This window comes from Sceloporus occidentalis, unplaced genomic scaffold (genome assembly GCF_023333645.1).
Source record: "Sceloporus occidentalis isolate IW3139 unplaced genomic scaffold, rSceOcc1.0.p SCAF_4, whole genome shotgun sequence".
Classification (NCBI taxonomy): Eukaryota; Metazoa; Chordata; class Lepidosauria; order Squamata; family Phrynosomatidae; genus Sceloporus; species Sceloporus occidentalis.
This window is the reverse complement of record NW_028316984.1, coordinates 145,810,967-145,822,375: the sequence shown is the minus strand read 5'-3', so window position 1 is coordinate 145,822,375 and position 11,409 is coordinate 145,810,967. Positions and strand designations below refer to the sequence as shown.

The 11,409-nt window shown below is 37.2% G+C and overlaps 1 protein-coding gene across 3 annotated transcripts in view; it reads right to left on the bottom strand.

Annotated features, from left to right (window-relative positions):
- Nucleotides 1-533: 533 nt before the first annotated feature.
- INO80 (INO80 complex ATPase subunit) overlaps nucleotides 534-11,409 on the bottom strand; it is a 107,423-nt gene continuing 96,547 nt past the window's right edge. For all 3 annotated transcript variants that reach the window (XM_089521919.1, XM_089521920.1, XM_089521921.1), the window contains 6 exons: nucleotides 10,120-10,222; nucleotides 9,245-9,333; nucleotides 8,217-8,372; nucleotides 4,954-5,113; nucleotides 2,997-3,212; nucleotides 534-2,505 (listed from right to left, as the gene is read on the bottom strand). In XM_089521919.1, the coding sequence (XP_089378045.1) occupies nucleotides 2,300-2,505; nucleotides 2,997-3,212; nucleotides 4,954-5,113; nucleotides 8,217-8,372; nucleotides 9,245-9,333; nucleotides 10,120-10,222 (930 nt within the window). In that variant the 3' untranslated portion in view covers nucleotides 534-2,299. The remainder of the gene's footprint in view (nucleotides 2,506-2,996; nucleotides 3,213-4,953; nucleotides 5,114-8,216; nucleotides 8,373-9,244; nucleotides 9,334-10,119; nucleotides 10,223-11,409) is intronic.

The following is an 11,409-nucleotide window of genomic DNA, read 5'->3' as shown; positions in this document are numbered from 1 at the left end:
GGGGAAGTACTGGAATCCATATCCCACCACCAGTGTACAACACTACACATAATGTATAATATTACACAGAGTGCTCTTACATTTCATAGCACTTATACTATAACTGATTTTCATCTCCCCCTCCCCCCATAATATATTTCATTTCTGTCAAAGTGGGAAAAATTCCATACTGGACCATCAACACAAGGACAGGGAAACGAAAAAATACTGTAACTTGTGTTTTTGATAACCAGTTTATCAGCCAGATGGCTCCATGACTATATTAACTTGTAGTAATAAGAAATCTTCTCTTTTTTTTCCAGCTTACAGTCATCCTACTGCATATATTCATTGCTTCAACATATGAAAAACAATAAACAAAAAACAAGAAAATGTTCACAAGAGACATTACTGATTAGTTAGGAGATCTTCAAACTTCTTGATACATTACCTGTATCTATACACATTTACAATGTATGTACTTCAGAACACACTGTGTTTCAAGATCTCATCACACACTCTATGGAAACAATAAACCGGAGTCTGAATTTACATAAAATTATCTCACTCCATTTTATTTAAGATTCATTTCTCCAGTTAGTAAAAGAAAGATGTGTCTCTTTTTATACATATGTACAAGTTCAGTTATAAAAATAGACAGCACATTCAAAGAGGAAAAAAAAAGCTTGGCATTTTTTTCTGATTCCCTCTAAACACTGTATATATACACATGTAGAATCTGAGGGAGATGGGGTAAACTCTTCATGATTTAAATTAAATATCCCCTCTCCACCCAATTATTCCCTCCAAATTTGTTTTTTTTTAAATCAATCTTAACTGAACTCTTTTCTGCTATTTTTAGGTGTGCAAATTAGAGGCAGAGTCAACAGGAAGCACTTGCTCTACACTGTGGGATGCCAGGAAAGGTGCATGAGACTGAAAAATCCTTTGCTGCCTTAGCTAAGATCTTCACCTCGACACCTGGTTCTCCCTTGAAAGATGAGAATGCCCAGAACAAATATCAATGTTAACGTGAAAGCAGAACTGCCTTCCTCCTTCATCTCAGTGCAATGCAGACAGTATTGATATATATCATGCTAAAGCAGAGGGTTCTTGTGCATTCAGAATGGAGTATCAGGACAAAGAGTTGCACTAATGATCTTGCTGCTCTTAGACAACTTTAACGAGATTCAGAGAACAGTGCTACAGTGCCAGATCATCACAGTGCAGCAAGTCTAACCTGCTAGATATGGACCCAGTTGCCAATTGAGACTTGCTAAAGAGCATATGGTGAGTGGATGGCTTGGAATAAAAGATAATCCTTAGCTATGGGTTCTATGGAAGTAGGGTTAGTACATTTTCCATTGTTCATCTTTTGCAACATGGCAAACTGTGGAACCTAAAACATTACCAGAAAGCTCTTCTATGGCACAATGAGAAGAAAAGCGGTGACATTCTCCCCCTTTCAGAACTCTTTCTTGTTGAAAGATCACATACAAAATGGCTCTATTTTAAATGCCTTAACATTTCCATGTAAGTCAAATGGAAAAAGTATACTTAAAACCCAGTGCTATGATAGTAAATGCAACAGAACTTGGTACTGTGATGTTAAACTTTCATACAATGATGCAGAGATAGCAATGCCATTCTGAAAGCCCAGATCTGTCCTACTTTTGTTTAACCAACCAAACAAGCAGTACTTTGGTAGTTCAGAAGCATGATAGTAACAACAAGTCTTCCTAGGGCACAGTGCAAGACTCCTCTCTCTTTTCCCTTAAATCTATTCTTCATGGTATCCCACCATTCATACATATTAGAACCAACAAGTTATGTTTCCACAGCTCCCTCAAAAAGGGGCACTGACCAAAAGGCTCCTCCAAATCTGCTGGGGACCTCCAAAGGTAAGATGCTGATCTCATTATAAGCATGGAATTGAATTCCACACGAAACCTGAAAAGACAAAGAGAGTGGGTGCTGGTGCAGGTATGAACAAAAGGAGATCTTGTAGCCAATCTTACACGGACGCTGGATCTTCTTCCTGCATGATTTGTAGGATGCCAGAAAAAACTCAATGCAAAAGTTAAGTTCACGCATCCCAGATCTCTGTTGCTTCTCCTCACAAATCTGCAAAGGTAGTAAATCTGGGCTATGCATGAAAGTGCACACAAGACACCTCTTGCCTCAGTAGTGCAGGAAAGCTTCTCTTCACACCCACATAAGGGATGGAACCAAGGCATCATCTGTATATCCTTGTGCTGGTAAGTGTAGGCTGCTCAGGAAGCTGATATGAACACACACAGGTTCCAGGGATTCAGAATTACTATCGCCCACCTGAAGTGTGGGCTCCTTTATATTGTTTTCGAATTGGGGCTTCTGGCACCAAAGAACTTGTCAGGTTTAAGGTTTTTGAGGAACCACAAACACTGTTTCCTTTGCTCAAGGGAGAAGAGGTGCTTGATGGTACAAAATCTGTAAGTCCAGCATGCCGAATAATTGGAGTCTGGAGAGGGCTGCCTGAAGACATACCTAGTGACAAAAAACAGAATGTTTTCCCAATAGGCCATATCCAAAATATGGTTTTTTAACTACTGACAAAATTAAAATTATGAGATTAATATTAAGTATGACTTTGAGTGACAACATCAGCACTTTCTTCTTTTCCTTTTTGAGGAAGCATCTGTTCTGACGTCGACCCACAAGGAGATTCAAGACATAAGATGAAGGATCTGAGCCCACTGATTTTGGTGGAAAGAAAGGTCTTTTTTTACACAAGAAAGGTTGCAATATTGCAGTAAGGCTTAATCTGACAAAACTAATTCAGTAAGGAAAAAATCTCTTAGGCTATTACAGTATAGTTCTACTGAATGATTTATCTCTCTGGAACTAGATGAAAACTTTAAACATAATATATGTTGATAATTCATTTCATCTGAGATTAAACTACACTAGAGATATTTGTAAGGATGCCTGGCTGAGGATCTGCAATCCACACATGCAGTGCCATATCACACACATACCTTTGGACACATTGTATCCATATGCTGCATATGCTGCTGCAGAGGCGGCGGCTGCTCCTGCTTTAGCACCTGCCATGGCAGCTGCACTTCCTGCTGTAGACTTTCGGCTCCGACCCTTCCCTGTGCTTTTTGATGCACCGTTTGAACCTTTGGGCCGACCTCGGCTTCTACCTGAATGACCTCGTGCTGTGACAGGCATATCTTGTATTGAAATTCCTTAATGAAATGAATGAAGAAAGCAGATGTGGAAATATTTAGTGGTGTATCACAAACGGGATCTCCAAAATTAAATACACCTTAGTAATTAACACAATTTGTTTCTTCTTTATAATCCCATATGTTTTCACACTGTAGGTATCTCATTCTTTAAGACAGACAGACAGAAAGACATATAATCTCAGTTTTTGTTAGTAAAACAGTTATTTCAGACAACAGCCCCTCGGTTCTTCCATTATTCCCACTCAATGTTTGTCCTAAACATCAACTTGCTCTATACTTTTAAGGGGTATGTGTAAAGTAGCAGGTGCTGAATTTACAGGCCAATTCTTTGCAAATATGTTTTGGTTTCCTGAATTATCACTGTAATCTGAGATACCTTTCTAAATATTTTATGGTAATATTTTATGATCTTCCCAGTGACCTAGATATGTGCCTTAGGGGATAAATTTGATCTGCGCACATGGAATTTAGCTCACTCTCCTTGCTGAAGATTTCTGTATAACTCAAAAAGCAAAGATAAATCTGTCATGAAACAAATAGTCCAGTAGAAACACCCATTAATTTTATATTATTCTAGCAATTTTGAGTATGTGTGGCTTGACTTTTACTAAGAAAAAAAGGTGTTCCACAAAAATTAATCTGTAAGTGCAATTTGTTTTATTTTGGATTGCCTGTATAACTGCGGTGACTAAGAATAGAAGTACATCATATTTTTAGAGAAAATTATTACCTCTACTACTTGATAGTATTTTAGCGATCAAACAAGGCCAAAGCTGAACTGGTGGTGTAGTGAATGAAGAGATGCAAAACAAAGCTTTTATCTATTATATCTATTTATATAATATATAATCGTGTGTGTGTGTGTATACTGCATTATATAATATTGTGTAAATTGTATCTTATAAATCTTTTTTTTTACTGATGTAATCCCGCCTCGAACCTTGGGAGAGGCGAGAAATATAAATAAACATTATTATTATTATTATTATTATTATTATTATTATTATTATTATTATTTATCTGTATTCAGCAACATATTCAGCAACATATCTACCAGCAAGTTTTTGTTTGGCTACATATCTGAACCTGCACTACTGGTAACACACTAGGATTGCTCTTTTGAATAGCTTTTTAGCTGTTTTAAGATACACTTTAAACTCTTTAAGAATGAGATAAAATAGCATAAAATAACTGCAGTTTGCCTGGCCTCCCAACATGAAACAGGCCACACAACTTGGTCAAATGAGCCAGACAGCAAGAAATTTCTCTCCTGGATGTCTTTCTAGTCAATCCCTCCTGCTAGATAGACAGTGAAGAAGCCAAGAACTGAAAAGGAAAAAGATCTGTAGAGGGTTATCCCACCCAAATCCTGCAGCATTTATATTGTGCTAGATTAGTATTATTATCTGTACAATATATATGTGAACTGAGAGTGAGGGAGTGCCATGACTAAAACTATCCAATAAATTCATGTTACTTGGAGCCATCTGCATCAAAGCTCACACTATCAAATCACACATTCTCCTAAATATGCAGTCCTATTTAAAAGCAAAATCGTTAGACAGACCGTGAATGATTAAACATGTCAGAGTCCATTAACCTAACAGATATGAAGGTGATATTCTTTCCTAGACTTCCCCTTCCCTGGCCCTTAGGTAAAGCCCATACTGATAAGCAATGCAGAAGTACAGGAATTATGCCATGTAGTGTTGGAACAAATTTATAGACAAATACCAACCATTCATGTTGTCAGAGACTGAGCCTGTGATGGAAGCAGGGGAATTGGTAGCTCTTGATTGAGGTGCTGAAGATGCTGGATCATCTACAATCACCAGCATGTCATTGCTGCTTTCATCAGGTGGAATGGATCCCATGTGCAACTCACTGTTGATGGAAATCTAGACAATATAAAAATACATTACTTTAAGTTTTAATTACACCAACAAGTACACTGTGTGGGAAATAACTACACTGTGTTGCAACTGGAAGTGATCCTTTTTCAATTTTAACTCTGAAAGAGCAACAGAAATGCCATAGCTCAATGTTTTACCCCATGAAGAGGTCTGTCTTACTCCGTGCTGGAATACTGACTTTCATTATGTGTTGATACAAAGTAATGGCTTCTTTCAGCCATCAAGACTTTGAGCACCAGCAATTCTTCCTAACAGAATGAGGTCAGAACCAATAGTAGGAAGAAAAATAATAAAAAGAGTACATTAGCCCTCTATATCCACAGATTTTTCATGCAGATTCAAGCATCCACTGTTTGAAAATATTTTAAAAATATATAAATTCCAAAAAGCAAACCCTATTTTGTCATTTTATATAAAGGACATCATTTTACTATTTATTCCATTGTATTTAATGGGAGCTGTGTATCTGCAGGGGATCCTGGAATCAAATCTAAGAGGATACCGAGGGCCCACTGTAAGGCCTATATCCCATCTTTCCTCCATGGTGCCCTCCAAGATTGTATTCTTACAATCACCCTCTGAAGTATGTCAGGCTGAGAGGAGTGAATGACCTTGTGGGGATTTGAAACCAGGTCTTCCTAGTGTAATAATCTAGCTAATATACCATATTATACAGTCTGCCCTCCCTATACATGGGGGATTCGTTCCGGACTCCCCTGCGTATGGGGAAATGAGCATATGCTCAAGCCCTATAGGAAATAATGAGGTGCATGCTTGCTGTGGCGCGCAGGGCGCACGGTGCAGGTAGGTGCCTCATTACTTCTAATGGTGCTTGCCTTCTGCGTAAGCTCAAAGCTGCAGAAGGCAAGCCTGCCTATGAGGAGGGCTGGCTGTACATAACTTTTGGTCTGCATCAGTTTTGGAGGTATGGGTGAGGCATTTCTAAACCTCTGCTGTCTTTCAGGATAGTGCGCAGCTGAATATTTCTTAAATATTATATAAAAATATTGTTTGGGCTGCTTTTCTACCAGAAAGTAAAAGGTTAGCTATCTTCACAAATACAGATTTTATTCAAACAGGGGGAAAATGTCTTAATTTTAACATGATCCTGAACCATTTAAAAGTTGAAAGCAGAAACCTGAATTGAACCTCAGTACACTAAAAGCCTGTGTAGACATTTTAAAACAGTGGGATATGCTCAGGAATCTGGCTGCCACTTCATGACACAACTGAAGTTCCCAAACCATCTTCAAAGGGCAGCCCCACAATAACAGTTATCTATCCTGAAAATTATCAAGGGACACTATCTATCTAGAAGGGACATATGCTATATGGATGAAAATTCTTTGTACCATCAACATTATTCAGGCATCCAAAGTAAGGGCCAGAGCCCGAGGGCAGGGAACCATCTAATTATAAAGATTGTATGTACAGCGCTGTGTAAATTTACAGCACTTCATAAATAAAGGTTAATAATAATAATAATAATAATAATCTAACAGCATTTCTTTTTATGAACTCTTTTAAGTGTAACTTTATCCAAAGCAAGCTAAACACCACCTCTCAAGTCAACTGAAGAGTATTTTCTTTTTTGCTGCATTCAGTATCAATTTGTGAATGTATTATATGGGGGAGGGGCAATTCTAAGAGGAGAGATATTAACCAGTTTAACAAATGTATGAAAAAGGGAATAATTTAACAAGTAATCTACCCCCAACATTTCCTGCTAGCTACTAGAGACAGGATAAGGCTGCATTCCTTGCTCATTCTTTTTATCATTAGTTAATCTAAACTACAAAAGACAGATGGACCTTTCACATGTCAAAACAGATCCCTCCCATGAGTGGAGTATGCCCCTGATTTCTTTTCGTCATTGAACTTGTAATGAAAAAAATTCACTTGACAATCACGGGTTGCTTCAGAAACAGCAGGAGGACGGGCAGTCCAGACTTAGATCTGTTTACTCAAAAGTTAAGATTCCCCGTGTTCAACAAGGTTCATTCTCTGAGGAGCATGTATACATAGCCCAAGTCACTTTTATCTGTTCAAATGCTGCCTTTTATGATTTGGCCCTGCTTAGCTTGAATCAAGATCACAATAGAACTGATATTGGTTGGTGAAAAATTTATGTTTTCCTTTAACTGTGTATGTCCCTCTTCAGGGAGAAATACTCCCATCTTCAGAAACACATGCAATTTCCCTCTCTTATCACAATTATTTATGAGTCAATTATCAATGCATCTCATTCTGAATTCTGTAGATTAACAAAGTAATAAGATTCCATAATGGATGAAACTAATTTTATTTATTTATTTAGCAATAGGTATTACATTATACAGCCATAAAATGTGAAGAAGTATTAACAACACAGTAGCAATTTTTATAGCTATCTTCTGTGAGGCTTTGGATGATGGAAAAAGTGAAATCTCATACGAATAGTAACTATTATTACTATTTTATTACTACTTCATTGATATCCTGCTTTTTTCCCCAGTAAGAGGACTCAAGGTGGCTTACAAATTATTGAAATTATACAAAGATCAGGTGACTTCACTGTTCAGATTTCCCACTTTATTGAAAGTTCCCCTGGTTTTCTTTAAAGAGACAGGGGGCAAACCAACCTGGGAATTTGGTACTCGGGCTTAGAAACAGGTGACTGCACAGAGTAAGACAGTTCTGATGAGGTATCAAAGAGAAGAGTACATAGAAAAGTACATTCTCAGTTCTGGAACAGGAAAGCAAAATGAAAACAGCAGATAAAAGTATAAAATGAAATTCTATATAATACTTTGAGGGCAGATGAGTGCAATTTAACTTACCAATAGTGAATTATGCTCTACCTTATTTACAATGTTGTGTGGTATATTAGAGAATGGGAATAATCTGTTCAAGAAAATATGAATGAATATGATTTTCCTACAGATATCATTTATAGGAAAAAATGGCAATGTCAAGTATGAAGTGCTGTTGGAAGAGTTTAGTTCACCACTTGTTAAAAATCAAGACTTTCATGAATTCCTTGCCTCACTGCACTCATCTCAAATGTCATATATGAAACAGCTCTGTTGTGCTGTAAAGGTAGTCTTACCTCACTAAAAGGGCTAGGCATGGCAGAATCTACACTGACAAATGATTCATCACCATCTGCAGAGAGGTTGGAGTTATCTGCAGATGGAAGGAAAGGGATCACCAGATTCGTGCCTTCTTTCCTTTTCCTTCCATCTAATTCATCTTCCTTCTTTTTCTGTAATCAGAAAAAAGAAACAATTATCCTAAGGCCAAAAAACATGGAAGAAATACTCAAAACATGTCTGACAATATGCCAGGCAACCACACAGTACATTATTATTAGCTGAAACCTAGCAGTAATCATCTAGTAAAGTAAGTTGCCTGACTTCTGACTTTTGGCTCAGTTTGAAGAGGAATCCTATTCAGAGCTCGGAAAAATTACTCCCAGAATCCCTCCCCTATAGCATGGACCATATAGTCCAGCACTCTAGTGAGTATACAAATGTAGTGAGATGTCCCCAGAAATCATACTAGCAGGATATGGTGGCACCATGCATTCCTTTTGACTCCAGCAAATGCTTCTAAAAAAGGAAGCTCCACTTAGGTATTATAAATAATTGCTATGTACATGATCACCTTTACATGCATTCACCTAATAATTTTTAAAAATCCATCTAAAACAGTAATTCATACACAAGTTAAGACATTTTATACGAAAGCTATCTACTGTAATTAAAGTCATTTATTTAACCAAATTAGATAAAAATGTCTGCAGGAGGACAATATATATGTATATATATATTCTGACCACTAAGGATGACTGCTGGATGTTATTCTTTCCAAGATAGAAATACTGATCATCCAAAAGGCAGGTGTGTATGATTATTTTAAGAAAATTTACTTTAGAAAGCACAATTAGTACTTATTGGGGCTTGCACTCTCTTCAGAAGAGAGCTTCAAACACATTACAATGACTTAAGACTTCCTTTCTGGAGAAAGAGTTCAAGCATTAAGTAATGTATATGGGGTAAGTGGGAAAAGGGAAATGAACCTGACCCATATTTAAAGTTATAATGCTACAAAGGAGCAGAAGCTAGTTCAAAGTACCTTTTCAGCATACTTCTCCCTTTTTCGTTTACGTTCTTTCACACGATTTGTCTCCTCCTGCTGCCGTTTCTCCTCCTGACGCTGACGCACTATCAGTTCAAAAATACAGTCAGAAATCTTTATCAGTCATCATACAAAGCTTGGTGTAAAACTTAAGTCTAGTCAAGTATTGTAGGAACAGGATGTTGCTCATTTAAATTCATTCTCCTATCTTTCCATCTCCATCCCTTTCCACTGTGGCCCATCCGTTCATTTAAAAAAATTTACACTATTATAGCAAAATAAAAATAATTTGCACACTATTTTAATTTGAAGTCTAAAATGTTAAATGCCTTTCACGGAGGTTCAACAATGACCATTAGGCAAAAACAAGAAAATTAAAATAAATAGCCTCCCTATTCCAACTTATTTTCACCTTTTGATTTAAAAGGTTTCAAAGATCAATGCTGACTACATTTCTTTATTTTTATTTTGCTGCACACTATGGTTCAATGACTGTCAATAAGTACTGGGAGTACTTATGCAGAATACACTGTCTCTAAGTATATTAGAGAAATTTACCCAGCACTTGGTACTTCATTGCATGGCACACGTAAACAAACTCCAAGTAAGAGCACACTTTGCAGCAAGCAGCAATGAAAACAGTGCCTAAATACAAATCCATCTATTGTCTTTAAACACTGTATATTACTGCATGGCAGGTAGCTGGACTGGACAGTGCTTGTGGACTCTTTCAACTCTGATTCCTTCATCTACCTCATTTTGTAGAGGTAGATAATTTTGTAGATAAAGCATCAAATGGAAAGAGAGGCACACATTTGGAGCTGGTGATGTTTTGGACAAAGATAGGATAATAATAATTTACTCTAACATACATTTTTTCTCAAGTTCTTCATCATCCAGAAGCAGACTAACCACTTCCTTGGGCTTCAAGGTGTCCGGTTTGAAATTGCCACCAGAAATCACCATCCTTTGGATCTACATTAAAAAAAAGAAGAAGACCTACTAATCAGTCTTTCCGTCCATAGTTTCTCCATAGGCAGAGATACTGAGAAGATGTGGGGATGAACTATTTTGGTATAGCACTCAGGAGTAGATCAAGACACACTATTATTTTTTCAAAATGGTTGATAGTTGTATGTGTATGTGTCTATGTGCCTTAAATCAACTGTTGACTTATAATGATCCCATAAATTTCATAGGGTTTATGTAGGCAAAGAATATTAAGAGGTGGTTTTGCCAGTTCTTTCCTCTGAAATATAGCCTATAGCACCTGGTATTTGTTGCTGGTCTCCCATCCAAGTACTAACCAGGGTTGACTTTGCTTAGCTTCCAAGTTCAAAAGGGAGCTGGTGCCTTCATAGTAGTTATGACCACTGAAACTGACATAATAAATTTTATGCTACTGATATGTTCTTGTGCTTAACATATTCTTTAGCCAGAATGTTAAATATACATTTTGCTATGTTGAAACCTTACTGTAAAATGTATTTCAAAAATGTATAAATTCCAATATGTATAGAAACACAAGGCCATGGATAGTTTGAGTCTCAAATGAAAACAAAGGGAGACAGCATGTTGATAACACATTATGAGAGTGGGGCAGGAAACAATAAGTTCTGCAAGAATGTTGTTAGTTGTGAGAGTTTCTCTGGCACCTGTGAGTAATGGCACATTTCACCCAGTGATTGGAAACCTACAGTCATTCTAATTCCAAGAAGTATTTTCCTGAGCAATAAAGTAGGTGTGTACCACCAGTGTACTTAAGTGCCCTGCACAATCTAGTTTATATGGGTATGGCATAATCTAAAGGTGCACAATGCAGCCTTGCTCCTGATGCTAAACAGAGTTAGAGATGGTCAATGCCTAGATAGGAGACCACTTGGGAACTCAATGTATGTTGCCTTGAATGCAATACTGGAAGAAGGGTAGGATTATAGTGTATTAAATAAATACGTGGCAGGCATAAAAAGCCTTTTTCCCACCCGAGGCTAAATACAATGATCACCCACCCTTTCTCTATGGCCTTATTTGAATCATGGAACTTAAATTAGTTGAAAACCACGTTGGATCCCATACCAGGAGAAAGGCAGGGTATACACTGAATGAATGAACTAACAAACAAAGAAACAGTTTGGTCACTATTCAGAATATTTTCTTCACAA